Source organism: Bombina bombina, chromosome 4, assembly GCF_027579735.1.
Source record: "Bombina bombina isolate aBomBom1 chromosome 4, aBomBom1.pri, whole genome shotgun sequence".
NCBI lineage: Eukaryota > Metazoa > Chordata > Amphibia > Anura > Bombinatoridae > Bombina > Bombina bombina.
Window position 1 is genome coordinate 704,860,981 of NC_069502.1, and position 18,863 is coordinate 704,879,843.

At 37.0% G+C, this 18,863-nt stretch overlaps 1 protein-coding gene across 1 annotated transcript in view; it reads left to right on the forward strand.

The window, feature by feature from the left end:
- The window catches only part of MTFR2 (mitochondrial fission regulator 2), a 48,138-nt gene that overhangs the window by 6,094 nt on the left and 23,181 nt on the right, over positions 1-18,863 (forward strand). The window contains exons 4-7 of the mRNA XM_053709155.1: positions 5,706-5,810; positions 6,205-6,329; positions 7,747-7,958; positions 11,094-11,430. Coding sequence (XP_053565130.1) covers positions 5,706-5,810; positions 6,205-6,329; positions 7,747-7,958; positions 11,094-11,430 — 779 coding nt within the window. The remainder of the gene's footprint in view (positions 1-5,705; positions 5,811-6,204; positions 6,330-7,746; positions 7,959-11,093; positions 11,431-18,863) is intronic.

Consider the following 18,863-nt stretch of genomic DNA (forward strand, 5'->3'; position numbering starts at 1 on the left):
ATTCCAGCTCAGCTGGTAGGGGGCAGGTTACGTTTTTTCAAGGAAATTTGGATCAATTCTGTTCACAATCTTTGGATTTAGAGCATTGTTTCAGAAGGGTACAGAATTGGTTTCAAGTTGAGACCTCCTGCAAAGAGATTTTTTCTTTCCCGTGTCCCAGTAAATCCAGTAAAAGCTCAAGCATTTCTGAAATGTGTTTCAGATCTAGAGTTGACTGGAGTAATTATGCCAGTTCCAGTTCCGGAACAGGGGATGGGGTTTTATTCAAATCTCTTCATTGTACCAAAGAAGGAGAATTCTTTCAGACCAGTTCTGGATCTAAAAATATTGAATCGTTATGTAAGGATACCAACGTTCAAGATGGTAACTGTAAGGACTATCTTACCTTTTGTTCAGCAAGGGAATTATATGTCCACAATAGATTTACAGGATGCATATCTGCATATTCCGATTCATCCAGATCATTATCAGTTCCTGAGATTCTCGTTTCTGGACAAGCATTACCAGTTTGTGGCTCTGCCGTTTGGCCTAGCTACAGCTCCAAGAATTTTTACAAAGGTTCTCGGTGCCCTGCTGTCTGTAATCAGAGAACAGGGTATTGTGGTATTTCCTTATTTGGACGATATCTTGGTACTTGCTCAGTCTTTACATTTAGCAGAATCTCATACGAATCGACTTGTGTTGTTTCTTCAAGATCATGGTTGGAGGATCAATTTACCAAAAAGTTCTTTGATATCTCAGACAAGGGTAACCTTTCTGGGTTTCCAGATGGATTCAGTGTCCATGACTCTGTCTTTAACAGACAAGAGACGTCTAAAGTTGATTACAGCTTGTCGAAACCTTCAGTCACAATCATTCCCTTCGGTAGCCTTATGCATGGAAATTCTAGGTCTTATGACTGCTGCATCGGACGCGATCCCCTTTGCTCGTTTTCACATGCGACCTCTTCAGCTCTGTATGCTGAAGCAATGGTGCAAGGATTACACGAAGATATCTCAATTAATATCTTTAAAACCGATTGTTCGACACTCTCTAACATGGTGGACAGATCACCATCGTTTAATTCAGGGGGCTTCTTTTGTGCTTCCGACCTGGACTGTAATTTCAACAGATGCAAGTCTCACAGGTTGGGGAGCTGTGTGGGGATCTCTGACGGCACAAGGAGTTTGGGAATCTCAGGAGGTGAGATTACCGATCAATATTTTGGAACTCCGTGCAATTTTCAGAGCTCTTCAGTTTTGGCCTCTTCTGAAGAGAGAATCGTTCATTTGTTTTCAGACAGACAATGTCACAACTGTGGCATACATCAATCATCAAGGAGGGACTCACAGTCCTCTGGCTATGAAAGAAGTATCTCGAATTTTGGTTTGGGCGGAATCCAGCTCCTGTCTAATCTCTGCGGTTCATATCCCAGGTATAGACAATTGGGAAGCGGATTATCTCAGTCGCCAAACGTTGCATCCGGGCGAATGGTCTCTTCACCCAGAGGTATTTCTTCAGATTGTTCAAATGTGGGAACTTCCAGAAATAGATCTGATGGCGTCCCATCTAAACAAGAAACTTCCCAGGTATCTGTCCAGATCCCGGGATCCTCAGGCGGAGGCAGTGGATGCATTATCACTTCCTTGGAAGTATCATCCTGCCTATATCTTTCCGCCTCTAGTTCTTCTTCCAAGAGTAATCTCCAAGATTCTGAAGGAATGCTCGTTTGTTCTGCTGGTAGCTCCGGCATGGCCTCACAGGTTTTGGTATGCGGATCTTGTCCGGATGGCCTCTTGCCAACCGTGGACTCTTCCGTTAAGACCAGACCTTCTGTCACAAGGTCCTTTTTTCCATCAGGATCTGAAATCCTTAAATTTAAAGGTATGGAGATTGAACGCTTGATTCTTGGTCAAAGAGGTTTCTCTGACTCTGTGATTAATACTATGTTACAGGCTCGTAAATCTGTATCTCGAGAGATATATTATAGAGTCTGGAAGACTTATATTTCTTGGTGTCTTTCTCATCATTTTTCCTGGCATTCTTTTAGAATACCGAGAATTTTACAGTTCCTTCAGGATGGTTTAGATAAGGGTTTGTCCGCAAGTTCTTTGAAAGGACAAATCTCTGCTCTTTCTGTTCTTTTTCACAGAAAGATTGCTATTCTTCCTGATATTCATTGTTTTGTACAAGCTTTGGTTCGTATAAAACCTGTCATTAAGTCAATTTCTCCTCCTTGGAGTTTGAATTTGGTTCTGGGAGCTCTTCAAGCTCCTCCGTTTGAACCTATGCATTCATTGGACATTAAATTACTTTCTTGGAAAGTTTTGTTCCTTTTGGCCATCTCTTCTGCCAGAAGAGTTTCTGAATTATCTGCTCTTTCTTGTGAGTCTCCTTTTCTGATTTTTCATCAGGATAAGGCGGTGTTGCGAACTTCTTTTGAATTTTTACCTAAAGTTGTGAATTCCAACAACATTAGTAGAGAAATTGTGGTTCCTTCATTATGTCCTAATCCTAAGAATTCTAAGGAGAAATCGTTGCATTCTTTGGATGTTGTTAGAGCTTTGAAATATTATGTTGAAGCTACGAAATCTTTTCGTAAGACTTCTAGTCTATTTGTTATCTTTTCCGGTTCTAGAAAAGGCCAGAAAGCTTCTGCCATTTCTTTGGCATCTTGGTTGAAATCTTTAATTCATCTTGCCTATGTTGAGTCGGGTAAAACTCCGCCTCAGAGAATTACAGCTCATTCTACTAGGTCAGTTTCTACTTCCTGGGCGTTTAGGAATGAAGCTTCGGTTGACCAGATCTGCAAAGCAGCAACTTGGTCCTCTTTGCATACTTTTACTAAATTCTACCATTTTGATGTATTTTCTTCTTCTGAAGCAGTTTTTGGTAGAAAAGTACTTCAGGCAGCGTTTTCAGTTTGAATCTTCTGCTTATGTTTTTCGTTAAACTTTATTTTGGGTGTGGATTATTTTCAGCAGGAATTGGCTGTCTTTATTTTATCCCTCCCTCTCTAGTGACTCTTGTGTGGAAAGATCCACATCTTGGGTAGTCATTATCCCATACGTCACTAGCTCATGGACTCTTGCTAATTACATGAAAGAAAACATAATTTATGTAAGAACTTACCTGATAAATTCATTTCTTTCATATTAGCAAGAGTCCATGAGGCCCGCCCTTTTTTTGTGGTGGTTATGATTTTGTATAAAGCACAATTATTCCAATTCCTTATTTTATATGCTTTCGCACTTTTTTTTATCACCCCACTTCTTGGCTATTCGTTAAACTGAATTGTGGGTGTGGTGAGGGGTGTATTTATAGGCATTTTGAGGTTTGGGAAACTTTGCCCCTCCTGGTAGGAATGTATATCCCATACGTCACTAGCTCATGGACTCTTGCTAATATGAAAGAAATGAATTTATCAGGTAAGTTCTTACATAAATTATGTTTTTGTTTCATCTAAATATGAGTAGATGGAATGTTTTGTTTATATTTTTTTTTTAATACAAAGACAACCACAATAAACGTTTTTAATCAATCTATTCAGCAGGCTACGTGCTGGACTTTAAACTGTTTGATGGCTACAGTATCTTGTTCCACTCTAGTAGCACTTTCAAACGCATTTTGTTCCCCTTTAAGAGAGGCCCAGAACCTAAAACCCCAACCTTTCTGGGGAAACACTACACTATTACTCTGATTCTTTCTGTTGAATCAATAAATCCAAAATCATAGTGTAACCCCACTGGATATGGACAACATATAACTGTTTAATTAGCTCAATGAGCACCGTAAAACCCCTTTTTGAAACATAGATAATTCTAACGCTAGTGAATTGAATGATTAATGATAAGGCAGCAACTATTAGTTTTGACTAAATTTTACTTTAGCAGCACGCTATCTGAAAGAAGCATAGTATATATAATACCGGACTAGAAATTTCCAGTAATCCAGGACTGGTTAGTAATGTAGTATTGTCCCTGCATGTTTAATTTTAGTGCAGTTGTATTGTTTTTTTTTTTTCTGTGCTAAAAAGGAAACTTGTTAAAGTTCTGTGTTAAAGGGACATTGTACACTAAATTTTTCTTTGCATAAATGTTTTGTAGATGATCCATTTATATAGCCCATCTGGGAGTGTTTTTTGTAACAATGCATAGATTTGCTTATTTTTTTAATAGCATTGTGCTGATTTTCAGACTCCTAACCATGCCCCAAAGTGTTAGATGTATACTGATGTCTACAGACTCCTGTTTGTGTAATGGGTCTTTTCATATGCATGGGAGGGGGGAGGGTCTGCTCTTCATGTTTTCCCAGCCCCTTTCACTGGGTGACGCAGCCTAACCTCATCAACAGTACTAAACTAGGAGAGTCTAATTCTTTATAGTAGTGTCTATTACATGCAGTTATATGAAAATAGTGTATACTGTCCCTTTTTAGAAAAAGAAATACAACAATTGGTCTCCAATATCAAGACTGGTTAAAGTGAATGTAAGCTTTGACGAGTGTCCTATTAAATCCTATTAAAAACAGGGGCACTTTCATTCATCAAAGTTTACATTTCACCGGTTTTGTTAAAGTACTTACTTTTTTTTTTCTTGAAAGCCGAACAAGCGATTCCCCCGCCTGCTGCTCGTCTCTTCTTAGGTCAGAAATGAAGAATCTGGCTTCCTTCAATCACGGTATATACAAAAAGCGGGCCTCAGGCGGAAGGTACAAACAAAAGCACCTTTATTGCGGTCAAAACATGGAAAGGCAAAAAAATACTTAAAATATAAATCAAACTACATGTAGGCAAGGACGGTCAGACGCGTTTCGGCTCACGCCTTCATCTGTGACCTATGTACCATATAATGCTAAGCATGTATATACCCTAAGGGCAAAGCTTATAGGTTGATTAGTTAATTAAACAATTGCTGACAGATGGTAAGAGTTCTCCCTCTGAGGCCATGCCGTGATTGGAGGAACCCGGATACTTCATTTCTGACGCATGAAGAGACGAGCGTCAGGCAGGGTAATCGCTGGTCTGGCTTTCAAGAAGAAAAGGTAAGTATTTCAACAAAATGTAAACTTTGATGAATGAAAGTGCCCCTGTTTTTAATAGGATTTTTAAAAACTGGGCACACATGCGTCAAAGTCTAAATTCACTTTAATTTGGGCAAAAACTTTTAGCTGAATGGTTTGAAGGCCCCCCCCCCCACACACACACACACACATATACACGCACACACACACACATATATACACACACACACATATACATACACACACACACATATACATACACACACACACATATATACACACACACATATATATACACACACACACACACACAATGTAAATCTAAATAGGCATATTTTGCTTTCTTTTTGATAAGACATTGAATCATAATCTGAAAATTCCATAGATGATTAGTGAGAGGAGTTTGAACTAATGAATTCACAGTGGACACTTCAGGTTGTGACAGCAACCTAGATTGAACAAGCCAAAGGCATTTGTCACTAAGCTCTCGGAAACTGTAATCGGAATCAGGTCAAATTTAGGTTTTTAAAAACAGCATTTGTGTAAACGTATTGATTCTAAATTTAAAATTAACTTAATTTCCGTGTAAAAGTTTGTGTTTGAATTGTGTGGTTTACATAAATGTTTATTTGTGTCTATTTTATAGTGGAGGGATTTTTTTTTTATACCAGTACACTCAGAGGAACGTTTATTTCTTTATGTAGCTTCCAGAGAGATGGGAGACTAAGGAGTTTGGCTGGACTCGTAGCATTGTCCGTGTGATTGGTACTTTACTCCCACTGGATCCTTGTCCAAGACCCCATTTTCAGGTTTGTGTTTTCAATCATTTGTATTGTATTATAGGATACTTGACATAATCTAATATATCAAATTGTCTTCTGTAGGTAATAGTTTGATTTGAACAGACTATTAGCCAATAGGATGCAACACTTTTTTATTTTTTTATTTTGGAGATGGCAGATAAGGAGTCAATCGTTGTCTATCTGTATTGTTCTATTTAGAATAAAAAAGATTTTAAACACCAAAAATAAAATTCAAGAAGCCATGCAATCTGGGATTGGTCTGGTTTATGAAGTGTTAGAAGAGGGGATGATTTGGTGGAAAGTTTGTTTGTTTTTTTTATACTTTTTACACTAGAATGTTCCCTAAATACAAAGACCATCTTAAATTTGTAAATATTTTTTGTATTATTATTCTCTACAGCATATAACAAATCCTGGTGCAATAGAATCCAAGGAAAATGGAACAGTCTGCCGTCCTGGGATTCCGTCTTTGACAGATGTCACATGGCTGTCTGATGAAGAGACCATTGCTTGTACAAGGTTTAGGTAAGTGTCTACATAAGCAAATGTAATTAAATGCTATCGCCCATTTTTAATTTTCACAGTTGAATCTGTTTTCACCACCGTTCTTAAAGGGGAATGATCTTCGTACATGTGCTTCATCTGAAAGAGAGTATGTGTTTAAAAGTGAATTGCAATGCTGTACTGAATAAAACAGCTTTTACTGTGGGAATTGGCTGTTTCAGCCAGTAAGCAGTAGCGTTTCATGATTCATTTGTGCACAATCACACACTTAAAGGGACAGTCTTGTCAAAATTAAACTTGTATGATTCAGATAGGGCATTTCATTTTAAACGGCTTTCCAATTTACGTTTATCATCCAATTTGCTTTGTTCTCTTGTTATTCTTAGTTGAAAGCTAAACCTAGGTAGGCTCATATGCTAATTTCTAAGCCCCTGAAGGCCACCTCTTATCTCAATGCATTTTGACAGTTTCACAGCTACACAGTGCTAGGTCTTGTGTGCCATATAGATAACAACATGCTCACGCCTGTGGAATTACATTTAGAGAGGGGACAGATTGGCGAAAATGCAAGTCTGTCAAAACAACTGAAATAAAGGGGCAGTCTGCAGAGGCTTAGATACAAGGTAATCACAGAGGTAAAGAGTGTATTAATATAACCGTGTTGGTTGTGCAAAACTGGGGAATGGGTAATAAAGGGATTATCTATCTTTTTAAACAAAAAAAAAATGAGTAGACTGTCCCTAATGTTAGTTTTCCTTTAAATTTAAACAACTTTTATTCCATATAAACTATACACATTTTTTGAATGTTATGTTCCTTTAAGTATTGTGTGCATTTAAACCTATCACTTCCACTGGAACAAGGCCATTTTTCTAAGTGGTGCTGGTGATGAGGTATCCCATACACAGCATTGAAAAAGGTTTTGTTATGATATATTCACACTTGATTCCTGGTTTAAAGGGACAGTCTACACTAGAAATGGTATTGTTTTAAAAGATAGACAATCCCTTTATTACCCATTCCCCAGTTTTGCATAACCAACACTGTTATATTAATATACTTTTTCCTCTGTGATTACTTTGTATCTAAACATCTTCTGACAGCCCCCTGATCACATTATGTTTTATTTATTATGTATTGACTTACATTTTAGCCAATTAGTGCAGTGTCTGCCATAAGCCACGGGCGTGAGCACAATGTTATCTATATGGCTCACATGAACTAGCGGTCTCCTGTTGTGCAAAGCTGGGGAATGGGTAGTAAAGGCGTTATCTATCTTTCTAAACAATAACAATTTTAGTGTTGACTGTCCCTTTAAATATTTGTGTGTATGGTAATTTTTAAAAAGAATAAAGATTATGTGGATAAAATGATGTATTAAGCTTCTTTTTTTTTTTTTTTGTCTCTCTTTTATCAAATGTTATTTTTTCTTTATCAGATATAATCTTCCAGGCAAAAACTTTGTAGAATCGATTTCTTTGTTGAGACCCAGCAAAAGCAATCCACTCTTTAAACCGTTTGACAAAGACCATCAACCCACAAGTGATAATGCTATCCAGAAAATAGCGGCTCTTGAAAATGAATTGGCGCAGCTACGCGCGCAGATTGCTTCAATTGTTGCCGTACAAGAAACAAAAAATGTGCATTCATGTAAGTCACCTGTAACTTAATAATTTATTATTTTTTTTTAATAATGTATTATTATTAGTGATAATCATAACTGTTCTATTTGTGCAGTGTGTATGTGCTTTATAATAACAAGGTTTATAGGATTATAAAATTCACTACATGGTGATCATATTCTTTATAATGTAATGTGTCTAATGCATACAGTTTGACTTTTTAAAAATATAAATGGTATGATTCAGTGATAGGAAAAACATTCCTCAAATCTTCAGAAGGAGATAAAACACATTGTAATTAAAATTTTCTGTAGTTGGGCATCAAGCCGGATTTACCGCACGGCTATTGGCTAAGAGGTGAAAACGTCACCTCCTTAGCCAAAAATTTTTTTTTTAGCCGTGGGCTGCTGTAGGAGCTAAGAGCGGCGATCGATTGAATCAAATAAAGGAGTTTCTACATTAAGTATCTTATACTTCATGAATGAAAGTGCCCTTTATTTGTTTCAATAGTAAATCCTAGTGTTTGTAAAACGCTAGGATTTACTTCCACTTTAATTGGAAGAGCCAGTCCTGGTTTGTTACTAGAGTGGAACAGGTTTGCCACAGTTTTGCAGTTCGTTATCTGATCACCTATACAATTATGAGAGAGATATTGGGCAGGGCTAGGATTCTACTGCACACACTTTTCAGAGCCAAATAAAGTATCGGAATTAATTGGTGCCAAATAAAGTACCATTGTGAAATATAACGTGTAACGGCTCCGATAAGTGTAATATGATGAAATATTAAAAGGTAATGTGTGCCAAATTAAACGCGTGAAGTAAATTGTATCGTGCATGCTGTATGCTTATGGTCATATGGCAAAATGGGAGAGTTCAAGGGATACTTAACCCCCAAAAAAATTCTTTCATGGAATGGGTAGTAAAGGCGATAGAGGATGCAATTTTAAGCAACTTTCTAATTTGCTCCTATGATCAATTTTTCTTCGTTCTCTTGCTATCTTTATTTGAAAAAGCAGAAATTTAAGCTAAGGAGCTGGCCCATTTTTGGTTCAGACCCTGGACAGCACTTGCTGATTGGGTACATTTAGCCACCAATCAGCAAGCGCAACCCAAGTGCTGAACCAAAAATGAGCCGGCTACTAAGCTTACATTCTTGCTTTTCAAATGAAGATGGCAAGAGAACGAAGAAAATTTGATAATAGGAGTAAATTAGAAAGTCGTTTAAAATTGCCTGCTCTACCTTATTTTTTTTCAATTCAATTTACTTCTTTTATCAAATTTGCTTTGTTCCTATGATATTCTTTGTTGAAGAGATACATAGGTAGGTTTTTGAAGCACTACATGGTAGGAAATAGTGCTGCCATCTAGTGCTCTTGCAAATGATAACATTCTTGCAAAATTGCTGCCATATAGTGTTCCGGGAATAAACCAGCTTCTAAGGTTACGTCCCTGCTTTTCAACAAAAGATACCGAATGAAGGAAAAAAATTGATAATGGAAGTAAATTAGAAAGTTGTTTAAAATTGTATACTTTATCTGAATCATGAAAGAAAAACCTTTTGGTTGCATGTCCCTTTAAATCAAATCCGTTGTTAATGAGTGTGTTGGCAATAATGGGCCAATATTTATAATCCCTGCATTATTTATGTCACTGGGAATAAGGGGTTAAATCTATGTTCTGTGTATGTTGCTTACAGAAAGTGTTTGTTTGTTGTTTTTTTTTTTATCACAATTTGGGTTGGAATTTATAATATGATATAATTAGAGATAATTGAGTAGAAACTTCTTAGGAATTTTGGATATTGCTTCATATTACTAATAGATGATTACTACGATACCACCTAAGTGAAGAAACTGAATCCCTTCCAGCGCATACTCAGTATATTATACAAAAGGTGTAAAAAAATAAAACTCATATTAAAGTGATTGCAAAAACAAAGTCATAAAATCATATCATCATAAATGATTTTAGTAAGCACTATACATACATATATTATGTTTAAAAATGTTTCATAAAACTACATTTGATGGTATATTTTCATTACCTGTAAACCCCCACCCGGCTGCCCCCTATGCAGACTGCATTTTGTTTTCTAATGTGATCATGTAGTTGGTACAGACGAAGCTAAACTATAACACAGCTGTTCAGGAGGAAGACAGATGAACTGTGCATCCACAGTCTGTCCTAAAGGGAATTCTATACAGTGCGTGAATAGAAGGTAATGTATGGCAGTGTACTGTATTGTATTCCCTAACAACAGTGGTCTCAAAGTACAGGCCCTGGGGCCATATGCGGCCCCCAAGATAGTTTTTTTCATGTGGCCCTCCCTTGTTTAAGGTAAATCATTAAGTTGGGCTGGGAATTTTTTTAGGGTTCTTAGAGGTGTAACTAGTTTATGTTCTATATAGGCATTTAGAAGATAAATATAAAAGCAAGAGTCCAGTGTAGACTCCCACCATGCACTGCTTGGATAAATGTCATTTTTGACATTGTTATACAGTTCCAGAATTATCACTTCATTTGGCACTCAAGATATAGACAACTGTGTATGTCTGTTGTCGGCAACAACTCCCACCATGCACTACTACTTAGGCAGTTCCAAGTGTATATATAGCACTTACTCAGTTCAAGCGGCCCCCATGAGCGCAGGTCACTTGGCCAGTGACCCCCAGATACATTGAGTTTGATACCCCTGCCTAACAATATTTAAATTTATATGATTTTATGACTTCATATTTACTTTCACTTTTTAATGTCTGTGTTTTAAATTCTCATTCAGATATTTTTAAACTATTTTAATTACCACCTCTCTGCCAGTGTTCCCTTTAAGGCCAGATTTTGTAAGCGGCCCAGCAGGGAACCAGTTAAGAAGGGATTCATACCTTGTTGACTTCATTGTGTTGTATTTGCTAACTGCAGGGTGTGGTACCCTAATTAACTGTTTCACTGCTGGGCCGTTCACAAAATCTTGCCTTAGAGGGAACACTGCTCTCCATCCTCCAGTAGATTTACATGACATATATTCTAACTTAGCGCTGCGGAATCTGTTGGCGCTCTACAAATAATCGATAATAATAATAAAATAACTATTTTTTGCATAATCGTTTGGTGCAACTTGACATGTATTTTTTTTTTTTTTCGTTTTTTTTTTTTTTTTATAGGTTCAGAAAGCCTTTGTTCATTTGGCAGTCCCAGTAATGCTCTTCCACCACCTTCTTTAACCTCAACACCTTTTTCTACACATCTTCTACAGTCTGTAGCGGCTACACCAACACCGCCGCCTCCTCCGCCACCACCACCACCACCTCCACCACCTGCCTCATCGTCAAAATTAAACACTAGTAAGTCTGTGATTGATTTGATAAAACAACGCAAGGCAGCTCACAAGCACAGCCCACAAGAAAAGGAGGTGGTTGAAAATGACAGTGACAAAAGCTTTCCCTCAATGCTGGATGTTTTAAAAGATATGAACAAAATCACACTACGTGCTGTTGAGAGGTAAGGTTATATCAGGCCTTAAGATAAAGCCATTTTAAACTGTTTTTTATGTACTAATGTTATGTGTATTCATCACTTTTATGTGAAGGATGACATCATCCCTTGCTTTTGTTCTTTTAAGCAGATGATATAAATGATCATAAATTTGTTGTAATGTGATATAAAAGGATATCGAGTAGGTGATCCTCAGTTCCTCAAAAGAGGGAAAAAAAACACAAAAATAGTGTAATATTGTTTAAACAGTGTTAGTATAGGGGGCGTGTCCGAGCAGCGTACCTGATGGGACGCAAACACTGCAAGCTCTGAAAGAATTTTCTACAATCCGCCGATTTGGGAACCTTCAACAGCTAAATCACCTACAAAAATTATTAAATAGCAGTCACTGAAGTCACGGTGTCTATAACAAACCCTTGAAGGCTGTTTTTATGACATCAGAGCTACAGATCGGGCGATCAAGACCTAAGGCGACGGCCTATCTATAGGTAACGACCTCCCCCGGCTCCACCGGGTTTTCAGTGCTGGCAGCAAGTATCTGCCTTACTGACTTTTTCAGCAATAATACATTGGGGAATATTAGCCCATTAGCCTTCGGATTAACACAACTTCACCTTCAGAAGCTGCAGTAACACAACACGCAAGATTTATTGCTGCGCAGTTAAGATGGCCACCACAGAAGAGTCAGGCGCACATAATAACTTCCAAGTGCGATGGCACAAATTTGAATCACTGTGCCAGCAACTAATCGACCATGCTCCGTTTGATAGCCTGATGAAGCGCCTTACAATTCCCACTGCTGATAATACTGTGGAGTTCTCACTAGAGACAGGCCACAGGCAAGAGGAGCCCTTAGAAGATATTTTGCATTGCGAACCACAACGGATCATGCCGACATTGGAGATAGTGAGCGATCCGCACGCAGCAACTTTGCAGCAGCAGATTTCAACAAAAACAGAGACTCTAGATTTTCCCGGTATGTTAAGCGGGCTCCAGTGGATGAAAAGAGATAACTTAATGGCTGCGGTTGAAGGAGGTTTCTGGGGTGGCCCCCGGGAGGCCGCTGCTGCATTACAATTACTTCCCACACTGGTAGCTATGCCTGGTACCTACGATCCATGCAATTACTTGACAAAGGCACTTCAAGCTGTGCAACGATGTCGGCAAGTGGCGTATGATCAACTAACCATACATGAGACTTTTTCTTTTTCTGCCAGAGACATTTTTTTAATGTCCTATTCAGAGCCTCATGTGATACTGTTGAAGTACTCCCCAACAGGTAAACAAAGCCTTGGGGCTAAAAATAAATCAGAACTTTAGCTTGTATTATGCCACTATTTAGGCCAGTTGAATTGTTGTATATTTTTAATTTCTCGTTTAGAAACAGTTATGTATTTAAAATATATTATAGTTAACGGTTGTGGCACACTATAGGGCTCCACAGGAGGGTAGCACGATATTAAATTGATAAAACAGCTATTTTTGACATAATTTTAATGACATTAGTACTGCAGATATGGTTGATGCCCTAATATTACCTTAACTGTTGGTCTGTTTTCATTCAGGGTTTGGGGAGGGCCCCTGGTGGGACAACCTAAACAATAAAAGCATACCATGGGACATCATTGCATTTACCCACAACCTACCATAACACATACTCGCCGGGTGGCCTGCGGCCGAGGCTATGGGCAAAGTAAGATATACATTACACTTAATGAAGTGCTGTGGGCTCTAATGTTCATAATGCTGGATAATATGCATAAGCATGAAGGTAGTAATATTCAATCACAAATCCCCCTTGTGGAATGTATGTCACCCAAATAAAGTGCAAACATGGTTGGGGTTATTATCTATTTTTAATAATTCTAATGGTCAGAATTGGAATATATGGAGCAGTATCACTCTTGACATGTTCGGTGTTGTGTTGTGCCTCTGTAAAACACTAAATACAGTGTGTGTGCTTCCTACTTATTTTTCTTTCTTTAAAATGACATCTGAAGGTTTAACTTATACCTTTGTTCCCCAATGCTCCTCTTGATTGTGTATGTTTACCTGATTACTTATTTTCTAGGTTTCAAGATTTATTTGTAACATATCAGAGGTATCAAAAAAAAACAGAGGACTCTTTATATACATAGCGTATATATGTTTATCATACAACATTTGTATTTTCACCTAATGTATTTGATTATGTATGCTTGATATTTGTACTATGTAGCTCCTCAATAAAAATTTAAATTAAAAAAAAAAAAAAACAGTGTTAGTATAAACTTTGCATATACAAATGGCTACTCACATATCGTCGGCTCAGGTGTAAAGGCAGTCCTGAGTACAAAGTTGGCAGGATCAGCTATATTTGTGGATGTGTCTCATTCACAATCTCCCGAATCTCCAAGGGAAGAAAAATATAACAATAGTGTGATATTGTTAAATGACCACTTGAATAAGATCGATACTTAAATATGATAGTGATTGTCTGTTCAGTCGGGCAGAACTATGCTCACCTTAAAAAACGTATCCCAACGGTTTTGTGTACAATTAGATCAACAAAATAGGTGGCTCAAGTTAATGCTGTTCTGACTAATAATGGAGTAAATGTGTATCAGGTTCCCTGTGTATCTGATAATGTTCTCACCATACATAGACTGTGTTGAAATTAAAAGATAAATTATGTCTCTCCAGGACAATAAATCTTCCAGATTCAAATCATATAGTACAAATATATATATATTTATTGAATAAAAGATTCTTATATGTATATGAGATCTAAAAATGACGATCTATTCACATGAAGTGATCAGTTGACAATTTAAAACATTCGATAAAATATAATAGTACAATATTAAAAACACCAGTGTTTATTTAAACAAAAAACTATAAAGACTCAAATTGAGATAGTAAAGCAAGCAGATATACTCAGAAGATAAAACCAAAATATAAACAGAGGGGACTCATATACCTCTAAGTGTATGACTAGCAAAAAACATATGTAAATGCATAAATGAGTATATGAACCATGTGTCTGGTATCCGTTAAATCAGCGTATACATATGTACTTCACAGATATTTAAGGGTTAAGCAAATATTATACAGTTCCTTATTGCTTGATGTTCTGGCAAACATGCGGTGGCTATCCTTCCGTCAATAAATATATTGGAACAAATGTATATTTGAAACAAGTGTGGCAAAGATGTAGCCAATGGTATGTAGCTGTAGTGTTAGTTCTTATATTTCAGCGTCTTTGTTATTTAACCAGAGCTGTATTACATACGGTTTCTTGCTGGGTGTGGGGATTCCTTCCTTCAAACAGTGCACTGTTGACGTCTTCCTTCTGCTGTGCAGAAAAAGCCGGTGGAGTACTAAATCCCTTAGCCTCCGTTTACCAGCGGTGTTGGTAGTTGTTCCCTTAAATTAGTTGTTTACCCAGTGACGGGCCTTGATGGTAGTTTTGTGAGCTCCGGTCACAACTTGCTTCTGTCTTTGTGAGTGTATAACCCAGACTCGGTCTTTATTTTCACCGGTCTCCTCTCTGTTATCACAGCTGACAAAGTTCTCCTCTGGAGCTGAGTTGTTTTGGCTCACTTCTTAGTTTCAAGTGATCAGGTTTCTACGCGTTTCAGCGTTCTGCCTTTCTCAAGATACCTGATTGAACCACCTGTTGCCTTTTTATCTGAATCTCACATGTTCCATCTTTTCAGCTTAACCCTTAGTTAAGCTGAAAAGATCTGATGATTTGAATAAGAAATATAATTGTTTTAAGAAAACCTTTTACAAAGGACAGCAGAAGAACTAAGATCACAGAAAACTCTAAATGAATTCACAAGAAACAGAGACACTAAGGGTTAAGCTGAAAAGATGGAACATGTGAAATTCAGATAAAAAGGCAACAGGTGGTTCAATCAGGTATCTTGAGAAAGGCAGAACGCCGAAACGCGTAGAAACCTGATCACTTGAAACTAAGAAGGGAGCCAAAACAACTCAGCTCCAGAGGAGAACTTTGTCAGCTGTGATAACAGCGAGGAGACCGGTGAAAATAAAGACCGAGTCTGGGTTATACACTCACAAAGACAGAAGCAAGTTGTGACCGGAGCTCACAAAACTACCATCAAGGCCCGTCACTGGGTAAACAACTAATTTAAGGGAACAACTACCAACACCGCTGGTAAACGGAGGCTAAGGGATTTAGTACTCCACCAGCTTTTTCTGCACAGCAGAAGGAAGACGTCAACAGTGCACTGTTTGAAGGAAGGAATCCCCACACCCAGCAAGAAACCGTATGTAATACAGCTCTGGTTAAATAACAAAGACGCTGAAATATAAGAACTAACACTACAGCTACATACCATTGGCTACATCTTTGCCACACTTGTTTCAAATATACATTTGTTCCAATATATTTATTGACGGAAGGATAGCCACCGCATGTTTGCCAGAACATCAAGCAATAAGGAACTGTATAATATTTGCTTAACCCTTAAATATCTGTGAAGTACATATGTATACGCTGATTTAACGGATACCAGACACATGGTTCATATACTCATTTATGCATTTACATATGTTTTTTGCTAGTCATACACTTAGAGGTATATGAGTCCCCTCTGTTTATATTTTGGTTTTATCTTCTGAGTATATCTGCTTGCTTTACTATCTCAATTTGAGTCTTTATAGTTTTTTGTTTAAATAAACACCGGTGTTTTTAATATTGTACTATTATATTTTATCGAATGTTTTAAATTGTCAACTGATCACTTCATGTGAATAGATCCTCATTTTTAGATCTCATATACATATAAGAATCTTTTATTCAATAAATATATATATATTTGTACTATATGATTTGAATCTGGAAGATTTATTGTCCTGGAGAGACATAATTTATCTTTTAATTTCAACACAGTCTGTGTATGGTGAGAACATTATCAGATACACAGGGAACCTGATACACATTTACTCCATTATTAGTCAGAACAGCATTAACTTGCGCCACCTATTTTGTTGATCTAAGATCGATACTTGAAATATTACTCACAGTCTGTGGGAGCTGTCTCTAAGCTCCAATTTAAATGCAGACCTGAATATTCTGGCTATCAGGTAAAGCCTTAGCAAATGATTCCGGAACCGCTTCCAGTCAAAGTTATTTTATTAAAAACATAACATTTATAAAACAAATGCAATCTGGATAATGCAGTCACTCGGGGTTACAGTGCAAAAATGTTACAACATACAAGTTACACTTAGTAATTTAGCAGGATGGCAATGGATTTATACAATGTATCTGTGTAGTAGCCAAAGTCCTTGCATAGAAACAAAACACTCTTCACTATGACGTATTACCAGATACGTAATCTCGACGTAGGTTTTGCCACGCTCCTGTGGCTTTTTCAAGAGTGACTCATAGCAGTTCTTCGTATCCTTTTATTGCTCCTTCTCAATTCAATTAGTCCATATTTAAGTGTAACTTGTATGTTGTAAAATTTTTGCACTGTAACCCTGAGTGACTGCATTATCCAGATTGCATTTGTTTTATAAATGTTATGTTTTTAATAAAATAACTTTGACTGGAAGCGGTTCCGGAATCATTTGCCAAGGCTTTACCTGATAGCCAGAATATTCAGGTCTGCATTTAAATTGGAGCTTAGAGACAGCTCCCACAGAGTGCGAGTAATATTTCAAGTATCGATCTTATTCAAGTGGTCATTTAACAATATCACACTATTGTTATATTTTTCTTCGCTTGGAGATTCGGGAGATTGTGAATGAGACACATCCACAAATATAGCTGATCCTGACAACTTTGTACTCAGGACTGCCTTTACACCTGAGCTGACGATAGCTCAGGCATATGCGAGTAGCCATTTGTATATGCAAAGTTTATACTAACACTGTTTAAACAATATTACACTATTTTTTTTTATTTTATTTTTTCTCTTTTGAGGAACTGAGGATCACCTACTCAATATCCTTTTATATCACATTTATTCACATTATTATTTATGCTTGATTTAAGTTATTTGTTTTTATAAATTTGTTGTAAGAAATGTAATATTCCTGTATCATCCCATTGTTTAATAGAAATGCATCATACAATTAGTCAGTTAAGATGCCTAAAATGTGTGGGGATTGATAATTGAGGAGGAAGGTTTTTGGATTTGAATGCACTTGTCCCAAAAAAGGTGGCTAAGGATAATGATCTTTCAGTGTTTCATTTATAAGTTTGTCTAGTTATACTCAGAATACATTGTTTGGGCATATATGACTTTTATATTGGAGCCACCAGTTGGCATAAAGGTAGAAATGGGAGTTAGATAATAAATATCCAGCAGAGGGCACCATAATATAGTTTTTCATTTTATAAGGAGTTTAATTGTTCTGTGTGACTTTATGGTTTTCAATTTTGGGACCAAATTTAAAGGGATATCATACAGTGCTCCTTTTTGTAAAAAAAACAACAACCAAATATGTTAAATCAAAGTAAATATAAAAAGAAAAATAACACTTTTTCTTGCAAAATTGTCACTTAGAAATTCCCAGTGTAGCCCCTGCCCCCCCCAGTGTTTTATAAGCAGAGGATAGCAAATCTGACTCCCTGTTGTCTGGTCTATTCACTAGCCTAGAAGGTTTTTTTACATCGAGCTAAGATAAAACTTCCTGCAAAGGCCACTTCCTCCTTGTAGGGCTGTGACAGGAAGCACAAATGTAGTGTAAAAAATAAATAAAAGGTAAAATCCATTAAAATAGATCAATAATACATATTGCAATTTCTATTAAAGGGACACTGTACTCAAAAAAATTCTTTTGTAATTCACATAGAGCATGCATTTTTAAGCAACTTTCTAATTTACTCCTATTATCAAATTTTCTTCATTCTCTTGGTATGTTTATTTGAAAAGCAAGAATGTGAGTTTAGATGCCGGCCCATTTTTGGTGAACAACCTGGGTTGTCCTTGCTGATTGGTCAGCACCAATAAACAAGTGCTGTCCATGGTCCTGAAGCAAACATTTGCTGGCTCCTTAGCTGAGATGGCTTCTTTTTCAAATAAAGATAGCAAGAGAACAAATTAAAATTGATAATAGAAGTAAATTAGAAAGTTGCTTAAAATTGCATGCTCTATCTGAATCATGAAAGAAAAAAATTGGGTTCAGTGTCCCTTTAAGTAAAAGTAACTGCTTAGTGCTTTTTATTTCAACAAAGAAACAGACAGTTTAACAACCCTATAAGCTATAAATGCAAAGGCAGTTTTGTGACCATTTTTTTTTTCTTCTTCAATAAATGAGGAGTCTGTGTGTCACTATGTGCCATATATTTATCCAGCAGAAATAAATACCCTTTCCCACAGGCTGCAGACTTGTAAACAAACATGAAGACTTAGCAACACAAAGGTATGAAGGAGCAGATCATATATAACCCAACAAACTACCCTGTAATATTTGAGGTA